Source organism: Arabidopsis thaliana, chromosome 5 (genome assembly GCF_000001735.4).
Source record: "Arabidopsis thaliana chromosome 5, partial sequence".
In the NCBI taxonomy this organism is placed as follows: domain Eukaryota; kingdom Viridiplantae; phylum Streptophyta; class Magnoliopsida; order Brassicales; family Brassicaceae; genus Arabidopsis; species Arabidopsis thaliana.
This window is the reverse complement of record NC_003076.8, coordinates 8,080,031-8,101,577: the sequence shown is the minus strand read 5'-3', so window position 1 is coordinate 8,101,577 and position 21,547 is coordinate 8,080,031. Positions and strand designations below refer to the sequence as shown.

Sequence of the window (21,547 nt, the reverse complement as noted above, 5' to 3'; positions counted from 1 at the left end):
ATGAAGGATATTTAAATTAGAGACATCCTCTCAAAAATGTCTCTATTTAGACATTTAAGACAATGTGTCTTTACTTTAAAGACATTCAAAAATTAAAATAATATTTATTTTGAATATATTATATTTTAAGTGTAAGAAGACACTCAACTTATTTGTGCAATGGAGTTGCTCTTAGCATACAACATTTATATAAGACTACGACATTACCCCTCCCTTCAGCTATAAATAGCAAATCAAGAAACTTTTCCGCAATTATACATCAATACATTGTGGATAAATATATAAACGAGAAAAAATGGGAAATATGAGAAGCTTAGTGAAGACGTTAATGGTGGTTCTATTTCTTGGATGGATTTTGGTTTGGATTATGATTTCAACTAATCTTTTTAAAAGCAAATGGACCCCGAAACTCTCCAAGTATCTCAATACTACTTATTTTGGCCCTCAAGGTATTAATTTCTCGATTTAATTATCTCACATTTTAATATTTTGATTCCTTTATTTTGAGTATTCAAGAATTATATCTTGTATGTCTAGGCACGAATCTTGTGCTTCTCACGGTTCCCATGATGTTCATTGCGGTTCTAAGTTGTGTTTATTTGCATATCCAGAAGAAACCAACCCAACCTCAAAGGTACAACTTGTTATACTTTTATTTTTATTGACAACATGTAAATATTTGCAATAAATTATCACAATCCTATTTATATGAATGCAGAGAATGGAAGCTAAAAAGGATAATGGGGAGGGTGATTATGGTGATGAACCCATTGGGGATAGTGACAGCCACGGAGTTAACTTTTTCTCTATTGTTTGTTGCTCTTTTGGCTTGGTCCCTCTACAATTATCTCTACCTTAGCTATCACGTCCACCTTCATAACGACGACAACGCAAAAATGTAAGCTTCTATTTGTTTTCTACTTCCATTTGAAAATGATTTATCAAAATATCACATGGAGATAATTCAACACTATGTTTTATATAAAAGATATGAACATCTCACTTATTACTAGATTTGAATTCGATAAGTCATCATTTTCACATGGTTACGCTATAGCGGATGAAATAGACCAAAAACAACGGCGCATTTTTTGCACTGCCATTATTAGTATATCCCATCCATGCATAGTACCAAAATATTTACATCCTTAAAAAAGAAACAGATATTTAAATCCATAGGAGAATTTGATTGAACATTGATTCAAATGGTGCAGATGGCAGGCAAAGTTTAGGGCTTTCGGCCTGAGAATAGGATATGTGGGCAACATCTGTTGGGCCTTTTTGTTCTTCCCGGTGACAAGAGCCTCTACGATTCTGCCACTTGTCGGGTTAACGTCAGAGTCAAGTATAAAATATCACATTTGGCTTGGACATGTCTCAAATTTTTGCTTCCTCGTTCACACAGTCGTTTTCCTTATCTACTGGGCCATGATCAATAAGTTGATGGAGGTCCGTGTTACATGCATCTACCTTAATCTTATCCTTAAAACAAAACAAAACAAAACTTTCATTCTTTCTTTTATTCCAACTGATATTTGTTTTTACGTTTTCTTATATATGTGAAGACGTTTGCATGGAATCCAACATATGTGCCTAATCTGGCCGGAACAATAGCGATGGTGATTGGAATAGCGATGTGGGTGACGAGTTTACCATCCTTTAGACGAAAGAAGTTTGAGATTTTCTTCTACACTCACCATCTCTACGGTCTCTATATAGTCTTCTACGTAATCCACGTGGGAGACTCGTGGTTCTGCATGATCTTGCCAAACATCTTTCTCTTTTTTATAGACCGATACTTGAGATTCTTACAATCCACCAAGAGATCCAGACTTGTGTCTGCTAGGATCTTACCTTCAGACAACCTCGAACTCACTTTCTCCAAAACCCCAGGTTTATAACTAGTTCATCCATTTACGTTGACATTCAAATGTTTTGGGTTTATAATCTGAAAGAGAAATATAATATAAAATTGGATTTTAATTAATTATATACTTTGAATAGTATTTGCATTTTAATTTGAACTAGAGTGCCACGTTCAAGAGAGAGATGCATGCTTCATGATTGTTGTAACCATTTGTTTTACTAACTATAGGGCTACATTATACCCCAACAAGCATATTGTTTCTACATGTGCCAAGCATTTCGAAGATTCAATGGCATCCATTTACTATAACTTCGAGCAGCAACTTAGAGAAAGATACATTAAGTGTTGTAATCAGAAGACAGGGAAGTTGGACTCAAAAGCTTTACACACATCTCTCTTCTTCCATTGATTCTCTCGAAGTTTCTACTGAGGGTCCGTATGGCCCTAACTCTTTTGATGTCTCAAGGTACAAAACTCAAAGGTGTTATTTCAGTTTCATACTTAATTACTTTATCTTAAGTTAGTCTAATTATATTGTCTCCATCATTTTCGTCTTATATAGGCATAACTCTCTAATACTAGTGAGCGGTGGAAGCGGAATTACACCCTTCATTTCGGTTATCAGAGAACTCATATCTCAGAGCCAAAACAAGAGCACAAAGCTACCAGATGTTCTTCTTGTTTGTTCTTTTAAACATTACCATGATCTTGCGTTTTTAGACCTAATCTTCCCACTGGATATGTCAGCCTCTGACATTTCTAGGCTGAATCTCCGAATTGAGGCCTATATTACAAGAGAAGACAAGAAGCCCGAGACAACTGATGACCACAGACTTCTTCAAACAAAATGGTTTAAACCGCAGCCTCTAGACTCTCCTATCTCACCTGTTCTTGGACCAAACAACTTCCTCTGGCTCGGAGTTGTGATCTTATCATCATTCGTCATGTTTCTCTTGCTCATAGGGATCGTCACACGTTACTATATATACCCTGTTGACCATAATACAGGATCCATCTACAATTTCTCATATAGAGGGCTTTGGGACATGTTTCTAGGAAGTGCGTGCATTTTCATCTCTTCCAGTGTAGTTTTCTTATGGCGCAAGAAACAGAACAAAGAAGGGGATAAGGAGTTCAAGAATCAGGTACAAAGCGTAGAGTTTCAGACACCCACTTCTTCTCCAGGTTCATGGTTCCACGGCCACGAGAGAGAGCTCGAGAGTGTTCCCTATCAATCTATAGTACAAGCCACTTCAGTCCACTTCGGCTCCAAACCTAATCTGAAAAGTAAGTAATCTATTACCACTATATTCGACATGATAGCATCACTTACATTACATAAATGGTGTAAGTGAAATTACATATGCATGAATCTGATACTTTAACCTTGTCGCTTTGCAGAGATTCTACTTGAGGCTGAGGGTTCAGAAGACGTTGGGGTGATGGTTTGCGGACCAAGAAAGATGAGACATGAAGTTGCAAAGATATGTTCATCTGGTTTGGCTAAGAACCTTCACTTTGAGGCAATTAGTTTCAACTGGTGATGTATTCCATGTTCTAACTATGTGTGTTTATATTCATCGTAATAACTTTTGATGTTTTAGATGGTTTGCTGTTTGATTTTCTATTTTTAATACAATTTAAAATGGAATGTTAATGTATATGTTATCCTGCACCTTCATTATTATCAATTTCTAATCATCATTAATCCTATTGAGCCCATTATAGACTTAGTGAGTGTTTTTTCTTTGTTAACTTTTTTTGCTTTTCTCTTTCTTCATTTTTCTTTCATATTCATTACTTCCTTCTGTTTCATATCGTAAGATATTTAATTTTGGGAAAAAATTACATAAATGTTTACGTGTTTGATTTAAAGTCTATTTGACCACTAATCTATACCACTTTAAACTTATATAGTAAATTAAGTGAAATATAATTAGATTGCAATTAGATGAAATAAAAATACTGTAATGCGTTAAAACATCTTATAAAATTAAAACAGATCCAAGTAGTATAGCAAAGGTCACTTTTATTCTATAGCACAAGTCCATTTTTTAACCGGTCTATGTTTAGACTTGTTTGATAAACATAATTATTACTAGATGAGGATACTAGGACTTGGAGTAGCGTAAACGAGTAGTTCACTATCATGCTCATACTTAGCCATGTCGGTTTCAGGTAGTGTAACCCTTGCCTCAACCCCTTCACTGTCCTTTGAGTCCATTAACACGACCTGCGTCTTATCAACTGAATCTGGGGCAACCCAAACCGGCTTCCCCCATCCAAAATTCGCCTCGTAAAACGACATTCTGCACCAGCTAGACACAGCATATGTCTCCATCTCAGGACTTATCTCACACAACGAACTCAGCATCGCGCTTGCGATTCTCTCTTTGGCTTCAACGCTACTCTTTGCGTCTTCCGAATCGTTTCTGATAAGCTCATTCAGCTCCTGTTTAGTTTTCTGCAGCTTAGACACCGTTTCTTCGATTTCCATCTTACTCTCTGAGCTTTCCTTAAGTAATGGTAAAAAGAAGAAGTTTCCAATTGCCTTGTGCGGCAAGAGAGAGGAAGAAACTCTAGGTCGCAAGTCCATTGTCTGTGTTATTGCAAATTCTTTCACCTTACCCGACTTTGAATGCCCTGCTTTTGTCATGCATCTTAACAGCAGCGCCGTGATGGACTCAATACGGGTAGCTTGTGGTACACGTTTGCCACTTGAAGCTCTGTTTTTAAGCTTTTCAATCATCAAAGAACCAAAGACAAACCTCTTTGTCTTAGATTTTGTTTCGTGTACCAGTAATGGAGGAAACTCGATAGAAATATCAGCAGGAGGGTAGAAATCGGCCCCCACAAATTCAGGATCAACTGTGTCCGCATACCCTTTTGAAGCCTTTGTCCAGCTGCAAACAAACGTTGACAACGAGGCCGCATCGCATATCTTGTGCGACACGCTAACTGCAACCGCAAATCCTTTGTCTTTAAAGAAGATGACCTTGACGTGCAACAACGGCCATGTTTCTGGATCTGCATGGTCCGGAGAGACAATGAACTTTTGAATCAAATCAGCATCTGATGGGTTTCTCAGAAAATCCGAGAGAAATATTTCAGCCCGTGCCTCAGTAAACAAAGCTCCCTCATCGTTGCAATGGACAGTAACTCCATCTTTGATTTGTCCAGCGAGTGGATAAAAAAGAGACAGAGTCTGAGAGAGTGAGCTTTTGAGCCTCTGGATGTCTTCTTGGTTTGAGTGATCATCGTAAAAGAAAATGGCGGAAACGTAAGTTGAAGGAAGAAACTGGTCGAAGAGAGAAAGAGAAAGGGTTTGGAGATGATTAGGTGAAGCGGGTTTGATTACTTCTTTGCTTAAGAGTTCTAGCTTCATTTTCTCACTTCGTCTTTTTCAACAAAATATTCTAAATAGGTTTGAGAGTTGCACATATGGGCACTTTGTGTATGCAAATATATAGACATAGATATATGAATCTGACACGACATATAGGTCGACGATATCAACACTATGTTACAGTGTACTGTTTTAGTTAGTGGTTAAATGATCTGGTAAATAGTCAATGTTTCGTACAGAAGCAGTGACTTTTTAAGAGCACAAACGAAAAATATTGGGCGTCTTAATATATACTGTACTTATGTTGGTAGCTCAAAGGACGAGTTGGGCACCGCTATTTTAAAGAATTTCTTTGGAACTTCCGCCTAATTTATTTTACGATTTGTTGAATGTTGAAATTAAAAGGTTATTACAAGATGCTTGGTCCGCAATATGCATGTACGTACATTATATTTCTAAAAAGGTTTTAAGAAATTCATGTAGATAGCATTAAGAAATTTCAAATAATAATATCTCTTTATTTACGCATAGTTTTTAAAATCACCACCACTTTCTTAAATACAAATTACCTACCATATCCTAAATGTAAAGTATAATGCCTATTAATATCACTTTATTTACGCAAAGTCTCGTGGGAATTCGATTTCATTTTCACCCGTTCCCTTCAGATTATTAGGGGAAAGCAAAAGTCGATCCTACCAGATTATGACGAATTCAAGCCGTAAAAATTGTGATAGATGGATTTACCAAAACGATACGTAGACTGTATATTTTACATAGCAATGTTTATCTACGAATGCTATGCAAATTTGTTACATAATGCATTAATGTTGTGTAGATTTTACCTAAAAAAGTGTGCATTTAGCTAGCTACTAGTATAATGGATAAATACATATAAAGCTCATAAAACATGTACTTATACAAAAATATCATTATAAAAACATGGTTGAGGTATAACCGTACTTTTTGAAGAGCTTGGCGGGAAATCCAAGTTTGAGGTTTGTGAATGCAAGAAACACCATTATCCACCTTGATTATATGTATGTGACCGTAATGAAAGAAATCGAGTCATACATAATAATTCAAATTCAAATGGATTCACCAACAAAAGTACACAAACAATGATACAAAAAAAAAAAAGTAACTACCAGAATACAAATAAACATACAACATAAATAAAATAACTATCCAACCATCATTGAAGTGAATCAATTCCATGGATTGGGATAGTCATTCTCAAATGGGTATAGTTTCAATGAGCAAAGAAACAATGTGCTCCTTCAAGAGCTTGGGGTTGGTGTAAGCATCTTGGTACCTATAGAATACATCGATGACTCGCGAAAGGTTAAGAACTCGCATCAAAAGAGGGAAAGGAAACACGTGAGGCCTCATTAGCTCTTGGTTCAAGTCCTTCCATGCATCTGAAACAATGTTTCCCATCACTTCCACAGCTCTTTCCTTGGAAACACCAAATTGCTGCATATAACAATCAATGCCAGTCGCTACATGCTCCCGTTTGTGTTCAAACTGCAATTACAAATACCAAATGTATTCAACTTGAGAAATACGTATATATAGTACTAGGACTCCAAAAACTTGACGTGTTCTTACTTCGTAGCTTGAAATGTCATCTGTGAATCGACTTATTATCTCAGAAGCTACCCTAATTTTAGGATGTGAGCTTAACCATTCAAAAGCATCAAGTTTTGCGACATCTGTCATTCTCACGAATGTCATCGCTATCAAGGCATAATAACCTGAAGACAAGATTGCATTCTCTTTATACTCATCAAATGTAGCAATGTAATCCTTTTTCAACCATTTTGCTTCTTGCATATATCCATTTGCTGTTTTTTGCAACTGATTGTGAAGCGTACAAGTTAGTTTTGGATATATAGAGAAATAATATGCTTAAAGTTGATTCTTTTGGTCTTAACTGATTTCTTAAGATGGAAACCGCACCCTGACCTTCCTTCTTTCTCAAGTTCCTCGTCGAGTTTATCATAGAATTCTACCGTCACATTGTAAATGAACTTCATGCTATCGGGTATCGGTATCTCATCAGGAACAACGGGAAGCCACCTACGTTAGAGAGAAGTCAAAACCATCAAAAAAAAAATCAACCTTACCCTTTATAATACTCCCTAAATTATATGTTACAAATGCTATACTCATCCATTGCATCAGTGAAAAGCTCAAGTTCCTCCATTGTGCCATATGCATCATACATATCATCAAGCGCTGTGAATAAGATTAGTGCCATAGTGGTTATAACTCGTGCTTGAGAATATTGAGGCTCGAAATATGTTCCAAGTGACCACAAGTATGCCTCTGTTATCCTATGCCTTGTGTATGTTACTTTAGATTTAAACTCCATTTCATGGTGCCACCTGGAATGTAATGAAAAGAATTTCAACAATTTATGCAAGACAATATGTTTATATATGTTGAGTGGCCATGATATTATTTGTTACCTTGTGACGCAAGCAAGCTCTTCGCGGTGTAATATTTGCAGCAAATTAAAATCTATCTTTGCGAACTCAAGTAATGTTGGGTCGCACGACTCTTCCTCCTCGTAGTATGAGATATATTGTCTTGTTTCTATCCTAGAGATGCCTTTATGGTATGGATGTTTTAGAGCATTCTTGATGCGAATTGCGAGATGAGGGCTAGACCGAGACGAAATTTCTTCTAAATGAGAACGTGAGAAAGCGAGAGCTTCGTCAATAATGTCTTCTCCGTGAGTGCCCCATTGTGCAGCTTCGTACAAACTTAACATCCCGTATGCATCTGTCACCAAGTGTCCTTTGAACTTCCCATTTTCGTCCTTGAACTTCTCAAACACATCTTGAGACGTAAAAATAAAAATTTTGGATTAAATAAAAAACCATGCAAAATGTGTAGTGTTGTTCATAATTCATATATTATAAGTATTTTTACCGGCAGAAAGTTTAAAGCCGAATTGCCTGAAAACTTGGAAAATTATTCCAACCGTGTACAAATCGCATCCCTCTTGTCTTACCATCTGAGGAAAATCAAGACAATCAAATGACTTATCCAATTGTTCTACGATATCTTTCTCAAAGTGATAGGAGACACCAAGGCGACATAGAGCATCGATGAATTTGATGTTCTCTATCGGATTCGCTTTGGAAGACATAAAAGCTTCCTTCACCGCCTCCTTTAGCGTACTATGCTTCTCTTTGAACGTCTCAGTTCCCTATATCGCAATGGAATATATAGTCACAGAGTAGGCTACTAATATTAAATACTACATGACATGATTCAATATGAAAAGGATATACGTACGAGGTCAGACTTTGAGAAAGAAGTTAATGGATCTTCCCAGATATTTGCTGGAAAATCAGCTAGTGGACGGTTGACTTCACTCCCCATGCTAAAAATTTCTGGTAGAAGTGGTTTTCTCCAAAATTAATCACTTGTGGTTCCACAAAGCTTTGCCGATACAGCTAAGTTCCATACATATATATATAGAATTATAGAAATATTCGAGAAAAGAAAAAAAAAACATTGCAATAAAGAGTACAAGATTTTTAGGCGTGGGACTAATTTCCACCGTATAAACAGATTAGTGGTCTTTCTTTCTTGGTTTTGGTATTACCTATGGATATCTTACCGATTAGTATATTTAGGGGAAAATAACATTTTTAACCTTTAAATTGTTATTGGATAACACTTTAAACTTCGAAAAAATCTCACTAACAGTATAAACCATCGAGATAATTTTACTAACCTTTAAACTTGCAAACAAACTTTTCGGGTTTAGATTTCTAGATTACTTCCATGTTAAAACTAACATTATATCCAAAAAAAAAGAATCATCGACGTTTCGGTGTTCGAGTTTTTTGGTTTAGGTTTCTAGGCCTCATTCGAGTATTTTATATATTTAAGTCAGGTTTGGGTATCCAAAATATTATAAAAACAAATAAGAAATTGTTTAAATTCGAAAAAACTTTAGTTTAAGTTTTGATAAATATAACTAATAGTTTGGATATTTTGGTTATTTTGAGTATTTCAGTTATTTTGATTTAAAAATAACTGATATTTTTTATTCATAATTGTATATTGTATCATTGGATTACATCAAGTATAAAATAATTAATTTTTTATATATATAATTACGTTTCGGATATTTCAGATATTTATTAGCTCAAACTTTTATGAAACTATGCATGTATTACATACCAAGTACGTAATACAATCGGTCTCCTTTTGCATGTGAACATAGCCAACAGCCCTACTGATGAACCTTGAAAATATGTGTGTCCATGCTTCATGATTTCTCTTTGTCCTTGATGTAAACACCTAATATATGGGCATTCGGACAGGTTCCTAATTTTTTTGGCAATACTTCTCCACAACCTTAGATTTATGAAATTCATATGTCATCAAGTACTCAACTCGTTGAACACACTCTAAGGCGACAAATTGATGGTACCATGAGAGAACGACCCCTCCATCGACAACTAGTGAAGGCTAAACCAAACCATTAGGCACAATGTACAACAAAAAATTCACGGGGTTTTCGTTTGCATATTTACATACATTGGATTCTTTTAAAGGTTTATTAACATAAAGGTGTACAACGACTGATATCATAAGATCAAAACGAAGAAATTAAACAAAATTAATCACATATAGTTCAAAAAGCTTGCCAAAACGATGGTACGTACTACTCTAACATATAGAACTAAAGGACTCTTTTCTGTATGAAAACTAAAGGAGTCTGTCACAATCTAGTCATGGGATAATTATCCCCAGTAAACCTAGTAATTGGTCGTTCTTTTTCTCCAACATATATTTAGTAGGACGTAATATGACGCATCGTTTGCTATGAGAGTTGGTCGATGTTCTCGGCCACGGGACGACATTTTTTAGAGGGTAAAATTGGAACTTTGCTTGAACCAAAAGACAAAACTTGGAGATTAATAAGAGCATCATGGTGATAAATGGAAGCTCTTTCATAAGATTTTCTTTGATTAAATTGAAAAAAAATAATCAAAACTGATTAAAAGAAGAGCTGGTTCTCTTCAGAGAGTTTTGAGAATGAGAGAGAGAGAGAATCTGACATGTGTCAACGTGTAATTGGTTGCTTAATATTAACAAAAGAAGAAATAAATAAATTGAGTTATATTTTTTTCTTTACATTACACGGAATCGTCAGTTAATCTCCCATTCCCACTCCAAAATCAATCAATTTTAATCGCGATTAATTTAAATTAGAATCGTAGTCGGTTTTGTATATATCATGGTCCAGTGAAAAACATAGTTGTCTTGAGATAGATATGCTTATGAGGAATATTTTAGCCGGTAAGAACATCTCCAACAATAGGATCCAAAAATGAGAATTCAAATAAGTTTTATAATTTTAATAATGAAAAATAAATAATTTAGACACTTGAATTAGATTTATAGTATTGCCCAATAATAAAATCCAAATATAGAGTCTAAAAATTTATATGTTTGAAAAAATGTGTCAAAATGTTTTACATCACTTGACACACAAACTACATAATTTCATACACACAAATACACAAACTATAAAATTTCAGGAAACTACATAAAGCAATGCTTCGAAAGCAAGATATAAAGCCAACACGTCCAGTCTATTGTCTACGCGTATATATTATTGCCCGCAAAAATAAATATTGGGCCATACGTTCGAAATGAGCTATTTCAGAGACATGAACCAGTGGTTCAGAACCACGGTTCTCTTGGGAGGTTTGGTACAATTTTACTGGTAGAGGTGCTAATGCCAACATCATTTCAGAACCATGTGAGTTTTCAAATAAATATCAAAACTCCTTCATTTTGAGGAACTGGTTTTGCCGGCGAGACAATTATTTTCCTCCATCGAACTGTTTTTTATATTAAGCCATTAGCTTCTTCTTTTCTTTTTTTTCTAACGTCTGCTTTATTGATTAAGAAGAACAATGATCCTCATGGAGGATGTTTACAATGTATTGAGGTACATAGAAGAAAGATTCAAAAGTAGCATGATTTGGAAATGGAGCTTTTGCAATTCTATCTGCCGCTTTGTTGTTATGTCTTCGCGTCCAATGGAATTCTGTACTTAAGAACTTCTGCTTCCATGCATTGATCTCACGAACCCAATTATGGACTTTGAAGTTGCGCTTTTCTCCGTTAACTAGTTGTATAGCTGTGTGATTGTCCCCTTCGAAGATAATGTATCTATGACCTTTTAACCATGCTTGTTGCATCGTCATTACTAGCGCTTGAAGTTCCACTTCCAGAGTTGTGAAGCATCTCTGTCCAATACTGTGTCCCGCTGATAGAAACGTACCATTGGAATAGCGCATGATCCATGCTGCTTGAGAGGGGTTGTCGGTCGAGTGAAACTTACAGTCAAAGTTACATTTTACATATCCACTCTTCGGTTTTTGCCAGTTTGATAGTAACGGTCGTGTTCTCGTGGTCGTAATGCTGTTTCTCGGATTGTCTAACCAGCAGTCCACCCATTCTCTCGCTTCTTGCTCTGCCTTGATGATATCTTCCTGCCAGTTCCCATCCTTGTGTTGATAAACTAGGAGGTTTCTGCTCTTCCAAATTCTCCACAGTAGCCAAAGAGGTAATTGTCGGTCTATCTCAGAGAGGTAATGATTGTTGTAACACTCAATGATGGCTCTGAATTTTTCCGTGAACGTTCCAAATGGGTTAAAGTTACTCCTTTGTAGTCCAACATTGTGCCTCCATATGTCACGAACATAGTTACAGTCGAAGAATAGATGTTCAATTGACTCTTCCGCTATGCCACATCGTTTACATTGTGAATTGGTGATGATATTCCTTCTCGCAAGAATGGTACCTGCTGCCAACGCATTAGACAAGATTCTCCACATGAAGTGTTGGATTTTTGGAGCTGTCTTCATTTTCCATATGGCCGCTTTGAACTCGTGTAGTCCCGGAGGTGGAATGATATTCGTTTCGTTTCCTGGAAGGTGAGTTGCGAGCCAATATCCAGATTTCACAGTATAAAATCCCGAATCGTTGTAGTGCCATCCTAGTAAGTCCGGTGAATTTGTAGGGCTAAGTTTGATGTTGAGGATTGTGTGAATGTCTTCAGGTATCACTGTTTCTCTCAACCGATCAAGATTCCATCCGTTCCTTTGTTCGTTCATCAAGTCGCACACAAGGTAGTGATTTTCCGGTGTTCCCGCCAATCGATTTGGTGGTCTCGGTGGATGCAACGGTAGCCATGGGTCTAGCCAAGCACTTGTGTTTTGACCATTTCCAATTAGATACTTCAAACCATTCTTCAGTAGTTCTCTTCCTTCCAGCAATGATTTCCAAATAAAAGAAGCCTTGTATCCTGGTCCAGCGTTCAAAATATTGGTGTTGGGAAAATACCTTGCCTTTAGTAGCTTTGAGAGGAGACTGTTTGGTGATTGAAGTATCCTCCATACTTGTTTCCCTAACAGTGCTAAATTGAACTTCTCAATATCTTTAAATCCAAGACCCCCTTCATTTTTTGGTAAGCTCATCCTCTTCCAGGAAATCCAATGCATTGCTCTTCTATCACGGCTTTTACTCCACCAATATTGTGCCAATATACCATTTATTTCATCGCACGTTCCTTTTGGTAACTTGAAAACGTTCATCGTGTAGACCGGTAAGGCAATTGCTATAGTTTTGAGCAGTATTTCTTTGCCACCTTCTGAAAGAAACTTGTGTGACCAATTTTGTGTTCTCTGCTTGACTTTGTCCACGACATAACTGAAGATCTCCTTTTTCCTGCTTCCAATTTGTTCAGGCAATCCGAGATACTTCCCACCTCCACCATCATTATGGATATTAAGTATGCGACGCAATCTTGTTTTCACATGTTGCTTTACTCTCGATTCAAAAGTGATTGCCGATTTGTTCAGATTCACCGCTTGACCTGAGACCTGCTCGTACTCGTGAAGAATACTCATAATAGTATTGCATGACTTTTGGTGTGCATGACAAAAGAATAGAGCATCATCTGCGAACAGCAAATGATTAATGACAGGTCCTGTAGTACTTATTTTCATCCCTTTCAATCTATTCAAATCTTCTGCCTTGGTGAGTAGGTTACTCAGAACTTCTGCACACAGTATAAAGAGGTATGGTGATAACGGATCACCTTGGCGGATTCCTCGCTCTGGCTTTATCATTCCTCTAGGAGAACCATTCACTAGAACTGAGAAGCTGACTGATTCCACACATTGCATTACCCAATTTATCCAAATCGAGTCAAACCCCATATTCTGCATTGTTTCTCGTAGAAAGGCCCACTCCAATCTGTCATAAGCCTTTGTGATGTCCGTCTTAACCGTCATATAGGAATTAGCCCAACGTTTCCTTTTTTCAGTGAGTGAAGCATCTCATTTGCAATGATGACATTGTCCATAATGTTCCTCCCTCCTATAAAAGCTGCTTGATTTTCTGAAATTATAGATGGCAGGTGGTGTTTCAAGCGTTCGACAAGGATTTTGGAGATTATTTTGTAGCTCACATTGCATAAAGCAATTGGCCTAAAGTCTACTATCGCTGAAGAGACATCTTTCTATGGAATGAGGCAGATGTTGGTGTGGTTCATTGATTCGCGCATGTTACCCTCTCGGAAAAAACGTTGGATTTCAACAATGACTGCATCTTTCACATCTGGCCAAAATTGTTGGTAAAATGCTGCAGTGATTCCATCTAGTCCAGGCGCTCTATCCGGCCCAATATCAAACACAGCCTTTTGAATTTCTTCTTCATTCACCATTCTTTGGAGGTCCATATTCATTTGATTTGTCACTTTCCCCTGTAGACCTTGGAAGACGCTTGTGTTATCTCTAAATTCATCTCTTGTGGACTTGAACAGATTTGTAAAGTACTCTTCTGCAGCTTCACCAATTTCATCATCTCCTCTATATATGTTTCCAGCATCATCTGTCACTGCTAAAACTCTGTTTCTAGCAAGTCTTTGCTTTGTTGCACCATAGAAGTATTTAGTGTTTCTGTCTCCCAACTTGACCCAATTCTTCCTGCTTTTGATTTTCCAGAATTGTTCTTCATCCTTATAAGCTTGATTCAGGCCTAGAGTGATTTCATGAATTTCCTCTGTAGATCGATTTCCATATGTATAAGCGTCGTTAAGGTCTCTTTTGAGCATTGCAATCCGAATTGAAGCATTGAGACGATTACGACGTTTCCACGCGGCCATTTGCTTTCTACTTTGACGAATCCTGGAATTTAGCGTCATGCTAGTGTTGTCAGCTTCCCAACTCTCCAAGATCATGTCTCTGAATCCTTCTTTGTGAAACAGGCGACTGTCATATCGAAATTGGTTTCTTCTCTGGTCAACCGTGTTGCAAAAATTGGTAACCAATGGTCGGTGATCTGATCCTTCAAAATCCAGAAATTTTGTCTGTGCAGAAGGAAATAATGTCATCCAGTCTGAATTCGCCATGGTACGATCAAGACAGCACCAAATGTTATGTGAGTAACGCTTTCCTGTCCAGGAGAACTTGTTGCCAATGAACTTTAAATCATGGACGTCACAATTGGTTATCATGCGGTTGAAGTCTTCAAATGATCGATTAGGTCGTCGTGGTCCTCCATTTTTCTCTTCATTGTTTTTGATTTCGTTGAAGTCGCCTAACGTTAGCCAAGGATCACTTCTGGATGAAGAGATTCTTTCTAGGGATTCCCATACTTCATTTCGCATACTAGGATTTGGATGACCATACACCACCGACAAATAGAAACTGATTCCATTGAATTCAACTTGCGTATCTACAAGGTTTGCTGAAAGTGAAAGAACTGAAACTGAAACAGAAGTTTTCCAAAGAACAGCAATTCCACCACTCATACCATGTGGTGGAACTGTTACAAAGTTAGAATAACCAAGATCTGAAGTTATTTCCTTGATTTTCTCATCCCTTTGTTTTGTTTTCAGTAGGCATATCATGTCCGGGAGATACCTCCTTTGTATCTCCTTGAGGCGTCGAACTGTAAGGTCTATGCCGAGACCTTGACAGTTCCAGCAGATTGTAATCATGGAGCAAGTGGTGGTATAGGGCCCACCGCGCCTCTGCACTTGGTGTTCCTGCCGGAGGAACAGCTTCCTTCACCTGCTTCCTTTGTCACGATTCCTTCAGTCTCCTTCACCTCAGATTGAACTAGATCATCATCTCGCTTGCGTTTACCTCTCTCCATAGCAATTGCAGACTGACGCTCACGAGATGCATCCATGTTGGACGAATCAGGCTGGATGATTGCAGAGAAGCGTCGGTAGGATGGATTCCCTGGAATGTCTCCTGTAGCATTCTCAAAGATAGGAATAGGATTAAATAGCTCACTCATATTCCTTTCCTCTTTGAAAATTGAGTAGGCTCCATGGGGTTCATCAAGTTCATCACCGGTTGGTAGTTCATTGCGCAGGGGAGTGTTGTCCTCCATAGCTTCTGCATTCTCAGGAATTTCAACATTTGGTACTATTTCGCAGCATCCCCGTTCTCTTCATCATCAGCAATCTCCCTAATGATCACTCCATGATTTTGATTGATTGCAGGAGGGAGAGCAGCATCCTCATTGTCATCATCTGAGAGATCCTCGCCACCACCATTCTGAATAAGGCAGGCTCCTGAATCGTGAGTAAGCATCCCACATACCTCGCAAAATCCCCTTAGTCTTTCAAACCGGAATCGTAAGAGAGTATTCACGTTGGCCTCAAATTGAAAATTTCGCTGGAACCGAAGAGGATCTTCGATGTTCCAGTTAACCTGAACCCGAACATAATCCACACGAGCCGCTGTCTCTAGACCGAAGTCAACCTCCATCAAGTTTCCAAGAGCCCTCCCAACATGTGCAATGACTTCACGAGTGAGATAGTGATAAGGGATGCCCCTTATCTGTATCCAAAAAGGTATGAAATTGATGAGCGGTTGATTTGTAGGGAACCACCGCTGGAGTATCAACATACGGTCATTGAACGCCCATGGTCCTCGCCGCATCACCGTATCCAAGGATTCTTCAGATGGGAAGATAAATTGAAATTGATTCCCCGAAATTAGCCGTCCATGGACCAGCCCTGACTGACCCCAGATTCTCGGCATTGAAGCCACAATCGATCGAATGTTTTGTCTCCTTGGCATCACCGGCCGTCCCATCAAAATGAAACGGTTCTCTGCAACCGCTTGTGCCACGATCTCTGCCGGAAGAGCAAATGGAGCGTCGTCTACATTAGCTAAAAATCAATAAACTAGGTAAATTCCAGGCGAGATATTTTTTATTTTTAATCCAAAAAATTACATAAGAGATGGACATTAATTTATCATTGGTTCCTCCCTCTGTCTTTCTTCACAGCGTGTGTCGCCCATCTACTATTATTTTCCATTGACTCTAAAGAGTTCATCTGGATCATTAGTGACTCATAAGCTCTTGTGGATAGATAGAATGTAATATTTTGTGTTGTGGATTGTTAGTTGAGTAGAGATAGTAAATTTTGATTTCTAGAATCATTTTTAGCTATCAATTAAAGATCATGAAAAATTTCTTACCTGAACATCCGTGCAGTGAGCAAAGCTCTTTAAAAAATAAGGCTTTAAACTCAAGCGCTTAGATTTGTGTGGATGCATGTGAAGATCCTCCATAAACCTACTTGTTTACTTTATTTGTTTTAGTCGCTATTTAGTCCTAACACGCTGTTTAACGACTACTTTGCGACTCATAGTGTAGCTGGTAATATATGTATTCTTGTGATCAATATATATTTTATTTTTATTTTTTTCACTAATATATAAATTTTCTTAAGAATTATGGATGAAAGGTGCTCTAAGAGCCAAAGAAATTGATTACTTTGGCAAAAAGAAACCATAAAGAGCATTTTTCCCAATTTTTTAAGTTACAAGATAGAAAATTGCAAGTTTTTTTTTTGTTTTTTTTGTTCAACAATTTGCTAGTAATTCTAAATTGTAAGTTGTAACTAATAAAAGAAATTTTCTTCCATGGTGGTAATCATGTAATGCCAAGAAACACTATCGGTTTATCTTATGCAAATCTTAGCCGTAACCATTTAATGGACAATTACAGTAAAACCTCCATAAATTAATACTCGATAAATTAATAATCTCTATAAATTAATAATTTTTTCCGGTCCCGAGTTGGGACCAGTGTAAAAATTGATACAAATCGATAAATTAATAAGATAATAATTTTTTTGAAAATCTTATATAAATATATGGTCCCATCAATATTATAAATTAATAATTATGTAAATTTATCACTATATACACATATGTATGTATATATATATATCAATATTATATGTAAAATATTTACTGAAATATGACTCTAATATTTATTTATTTCAATTTCTATTAATTATTTGTAGAGCTTAATTCTAATATTTTTACTACGTCGAAAAAACTTTGTATTATTTTTTAAACTTAATAATTGTTTTTTGCTTGTAATTAGTTTTAGAAAAAAATATTGATTATAAAGAAAAAAGTATTTTTTATATCGATTTTTTGTAAAAATTACAAAATTTGTAAAATCTCTTTATAAATTAATAATTATTAATTTATCGATAAACTAATACCTCTCTAAATTAATAAATTTTTTCGGTCCCGACATTATTAATTTATAGAGGTTTTACTGTAAATGATTACGTGGTTTTATAATAATTCAATTAAAATGTGTTTTGAGAAAATGGAGCAGAATATACAGTATAAAACATATGAAAGAAAAGAGAGACTCACGAAATTTTGAATATATCAATCCTTTGCATTATTTTCTGTGAAGTCTTACCCGAACATTAATGTGAGTTACTTGTTTTTCAATCGAAGTTATTAGGCTTGTTATGTTGCAACACAGAATTCAGGACTTCACCAATGAAAGATGATATAGCTGTAAACTCAAAGTCTCACTCGTCATCATCATCATCATCATCATCATCATCATCATCATCATCAGCAGCAGCAGCAGCAGCAGCATCATCGTCATCATCATCATCCTCATCGCCTTCCACAGCCTCCAGTCCCTCCGCTAATGCCACCCCACCCAAAACTCCGGCCACCGCCCCGACCGCCAGTCCAGTCCCCATCCCACCGAACTTGCTCCCCTTTTCCGGCGCGTATGGATCGCCATAAGGAAGCGCGTAATTTGATCCTGGAGTCTCTCGAACGGTGACAGTGACGTCGAGTTTGCCCTGAGGTCGGCCAGAGGGGCGTTTGAGCTTGAGGGTTTTCATGAAGGGGACGCCGAAGCCGACGTCATCAATGACATCACGGAGGCTGAGATGGGCGGAGCCGATGAGGGGCTTTGTGTTCTCTTCACGGCCTGCGTGTACGATGTTGATGTATACCTTGTCGTCATCGTCGTTGGCCGGAGGTAAAGCGATGACAAATGTCTCGTTCCACGTTGTACAAGTGTTGCCGTCTTCGTCAACTCTTGTGGAGGATTTGAACTTCGGATCGATCCATACAACGGCGTATGGCTTGTTTGGGCCGTTGCGCCAGTTCACGTTCTTGATATCCTTTGCCGATGAGATGGTCACCTCTACTTCTCGGCCGTGGGATGACATTTCCTTGAGGGTATATTGGAAAATTATTTTGCACGACGAAAATAACATGATTCATCCCTGTGTTTATGTATATATATGTTTTAGTTATTAGTTTATCTGTTTAACAGAATACTTGGTCCAATCAAAAAAATAGTTGACATCAAACGAAAATAAAAAGAAATAAATAGTTAATATTTATATCGTTGTCTTGCGATATGCTTGTGAGAATAATATTATAGCCGACATGTCCATTTAGTCGGTCCAATTGTAAATCTATTGTCTATGCGTATACGCTATTGACGACCAACTTTTAAAAATCGGGCCATACATTCGAAATGGGCTCTTTCAGACATGAACCAAGGTTTTCTTAGGAGGTTTGGTACAACCTACTGATAAATCCAATGCCAATATTCAAAACCATGTGAGTCTTCACTTAAATCCAAACTCTACATTGGGTGGAACTGATTTTAACGGTGACACAATAATCTTTCCCATTGAATGAATGGACATGCGGTTTAACCGCGGATAAAATGTGGTGCGGTTTTAATAGTAACGAAAATATATACACATATATTTGCAGATATTTTCATTACTATTGAAACCGCACTGCATAATACGGTTCGGTTTTCATTTGGAGTCAAGGTAATTCCAGATTAGATTATTCATTTATTTATCCAAAAACTTAAGATATGGACATTTAGCATTGGTTCCTCCCTCTGTCTTTCTTCACAGCATGTACTATCTCCCATCTATTATTTTCCATCGGCTTTAAAGAGATCAGCTGGATCATCAATGACCCATAAGCTCGAGTGGGTAGATAAAATGTAATATTTTGTGTTGTAGATTGTTGGTTGGGTAGAAATTGTAAACTTTGATTTTATATAATAAAGAAACTAAAGACATTTTTTAATATATAAATTGAAGACCATGAATTTAGTTACCTGACATCGGTGCATTGTGCAAGCTTTTTTAGAAAAAATAAGTCTTGTTGCAGTATAATCAAATCTTGTATAAGGCAAAGTCACATTCGTATAAGTTAGTTATTAAGTTAAGAATCGTGAGTTATAAGTTGTGTCGTTCATTAGAGTGTCTTCTCAACACAGTGTTTCGTTTCATATAAGTATAGATCGAGTCTTGTTTCTGTAACACACAGTCGAGTTTTGTAATACAATCAAGTCAATAAGATTGTTTACGTTCATACTCTGTTTTTTCTTTCATACTCTGTTCTTCACACAAAACATTAACAAGACTTTGGCGAAACATAAGCTAGCGCTTAGATTTGTGTTGATGCATGTGAATATGATCCTCCATAAACCTAAATTTTAGTTGTTTTCTTAACTAAAATTTGTTTTTGTATTATTTTTAAGATATTTCTTTGTGTTTGAGAATCTTAAATAAAATGTCATAATGGTTTCTTCTTCAATGTTTTTTTTCTGATAAAGGTTACTTCTTCAATGTTATGCGAAGTTTTTATTTTATTTTATTATTAGGGTTTTCTGCAAAATTAACCCTTCAAGTCAATCTTGTTTGCAAGTTTAGCCTCAAAGTTCGAATTATGCAAGTCAATCCCACAATCTTAAAAGTCACTTGCAATACAGCCCTCCCGTGTATCGATGACGTGACACTCGATAACTCTGTTTGAAAATATAAGGGTTTTGTGCAAAAAAACCTCAATATAATTTATACTTTGCAAGACAAACCTCCATATCGAATAAATACATATCAAACTACAATCTAAAAAGTCTCTAGCAATATAGCCTTTTTGTGTATCGATGACATGATAATCGATAACTCATTTAGAGATTTTATAAGTCTATAGAATATATTACTTTAATGCATGTAATTTAATTTAATTATTGATTTAAGTTTTAAATAAAATAAAACCGAACCGATAACCAAAATATCCAGAAACGTAGAAAATATCCAAAATAATACCTATAACTGTAATTATAAAATCAAATATTAATTATTTTTAGAACCAAAACAATCAAATACTTTAAATAATCAAACTATCCAAATATTAAATACTATTTTACAAAATAGAACCAAAATTGTTATCATTGTTATCATTGGCTTATTAATTTTTGTAAGTCGGCTATTATGGTTTTTGTAAAGCTAGGCATTCTTGGTTTGGGTAATTTATACACAATCAGTAGAAAGTACTAAGTAGAAACCATAAGATTTTATTAGCCGGAGAAGTCGTTGTCGAACCTCCACAGTTCCACTTATTACCTACTAAACTAAATATGGGAAGTAGAGTCCTTGAAATCCAATAAAGTGTTTTCTTCCATGTATAAAATAGGGTATATATGTACAGTTTATAGCGATTACAGAATGTAGGTAAAGAGGAAATCATTATAGAAAACCCAACAACTTCATCAAATCCATCTATAAATTATAATTTCAGAAATTTAAACATTAATTTTGTTTCATTAGCAAAATTATACACATTTGTTTAGACAACGTTGCAAAGGTTTCTCCAATCTGATAGAACTTCTTAAAACTTGATGAAACTGTGGTTAAAAAAATACTAATACTCAAATGCTTATATACCACACCGGTTAGTCCAACCTCTCGTCAAACATTAAGCATCTAAACAAATATTATAAACTATTGAAATGAAAGCATATGCATGTCTTCAGAAAATATAGAAAATATAAGGTGTCATGCACATGTAATTAAAAGTAGTGTATATATAGGATCGTTTTAAATACAGGTACGATCCAAAATACTACAATTTTGGCTTGGTTTGAGCTTCGTTACCATCTTTATCGGCATT

General features: G+C 36.4%; 4 protein-coding genes and 1 pseudogene across 7 annotated transcripts; 1 reads left to right on the top strand and 4 right to left on the bottom strand.

The window, feature by feature from the left end:
* The first annotated feature begins 247 nt into the window (after positions 1-247).
* On the top strand, positions 248-3,600 carry FRO4 (ferric reduction oxidase 4). Its single transcript, NM_122303.3, has 8 exons — positions 248-449; positions 538-634; positions 719-898; positions 1,215-1,449; positions 1,566-1,893; positions 2,096-2,333; positions 2,430-3,154; positions 3,269-3,600. Exons 1-8 carry the CDS (start codon positions 296-298, stop codon positions 3,409-3,411), a joined length of 2,100 nt encoding a protein of 699 aa, NP_197786.2. The 5' UTR covers positions 248-295; the 3' UTR covers positions 3,412-3,600.
* Positions 3,601-3,730: 130 nt separating this feature from the next.
* Positions 3,731-5,322, bottom strand: AT5G23970 (HXXXD-type acyl-transferase family protein). The gene has a single exon (NM_122302.4). The coding sequence runs from the start codon at positions 5,250-5,252 to the stop codon at positions 3,966-3,968; it is 1,287 nt and encodes a 428-aa protein (NP_197785.1). The 5' UTR covers positions 5,253-5,322; the 3' UTR covers positions 3,731-3,965.
* A 914-nt stretch (positions 5,323-6,236) lies between these two features.
* On the bottom strand, positions 6,237-8,677 carry TPS21 (terpene synthase 21; the record flags this gene model as incomplete). Of its 2 annotated transcripts, none has more annotated exons than NM_122301.4 (7): positions 6,237-6,740; positions 6,825-7,073; positions 7,151-7,295; positions 7,385-7,603; positions 7,688-8,060; positions 8,154-8,433; positions 8,523-8,677. In NM_122301.4, the coding sequence occupies 7 exons, from the start codon at positions 8,607-8,609 to the stop codon at positions 6,450-6,452; spliced, it is 1,644 nt and encodes a 547-aa protein (NP_197784.2). In that variant the 3' UTR covers positions 6,237-6,449. The 2 variants fall into 2 exon arrangements, with proteins under 2 accessions (NP_197784.2, NP_001190374.1); NM_001203445.1 differs by having other exon boundaries at positions 6,293-6,740; positions 7,151-7,270; positions 7,366-7,603; positions 8,523-8,609.
* Positions 8,678-11,155: 2,478 nt separating this feature from the next.
* On the bottom strand, positions 11,156-16,496 carry AT5G23955 (annotated as a pseudogene; the record flags this gene model as incomplete). The annotated part of the gene is made up of 1 exon: positions 11,156-16,496.
* Positions 16,497-17,805: 1,309 nt separating this feature from the next.
* Positions 17,806-18,928, bottom strand: AT5G23950 (Calcium-dependent lipid-binding (CaLB domain) family protein). Of its 2 annotated transcripts, none has more exons than NM_001343833.1 (1): positions 17,806-18,928. In NM_001343833.1, the coding sequence occupies exon 1, from the start codon at positions 18,835-18,837 to the stop codon at positions 18,130-18,132; it is 708 nt and encodes a 235-aa protein (NP_001329993.1). In that variant the 5' UTR covers positions 18,838-18,928; the 3' UTR covers positions 17,806-18,129. The 2 variants fall into 2 exon arrangements, with proteins under 2 accessions (NP_001329993.1, NP_197783.2); NM_122300.4 differs by having other exon boundaries at positions 17,829-18,834.
* Between the last annotated feature and the right edge of the window lie 2,619 nt (positions 18,929-21,547).

Coding starts and splice junctions, on each gene's coding strand:
- FRO4 (NM_122303.3), top strand. CDS start 296: ATGGGAAATATGAGAAGCTTAGTGAAGACGTTAATGGTGGTTCTATTT. Junction 450..537: donor TACTTATTTTGGCCCTCAAG/GTATTAATTTCT, acceptor TTGTATGTCTAG/GCACGAATCTTGTGCTTCTC. Junction 635..718: donor AAACCAACCCAACCTCAAAG/GTACAACTTGTT, acceptor ATATGAATGCAG/AGAATGGAAGCTAAAAAGGA.
- AT5G23950 (NM_001343833.1), bottom strand. CDS start 18,837: ATGTTATTTTCGTCGTGCAAAATAATTTTCCAATATACCCTCAAGGAA.
- AT5G23970 (NM_122302.4), bottom strand. CDS start 5,252: ATGAAGCTAGAACTCTTAAGCAAAGAAGTAATCAAACCCGCTTCACCT.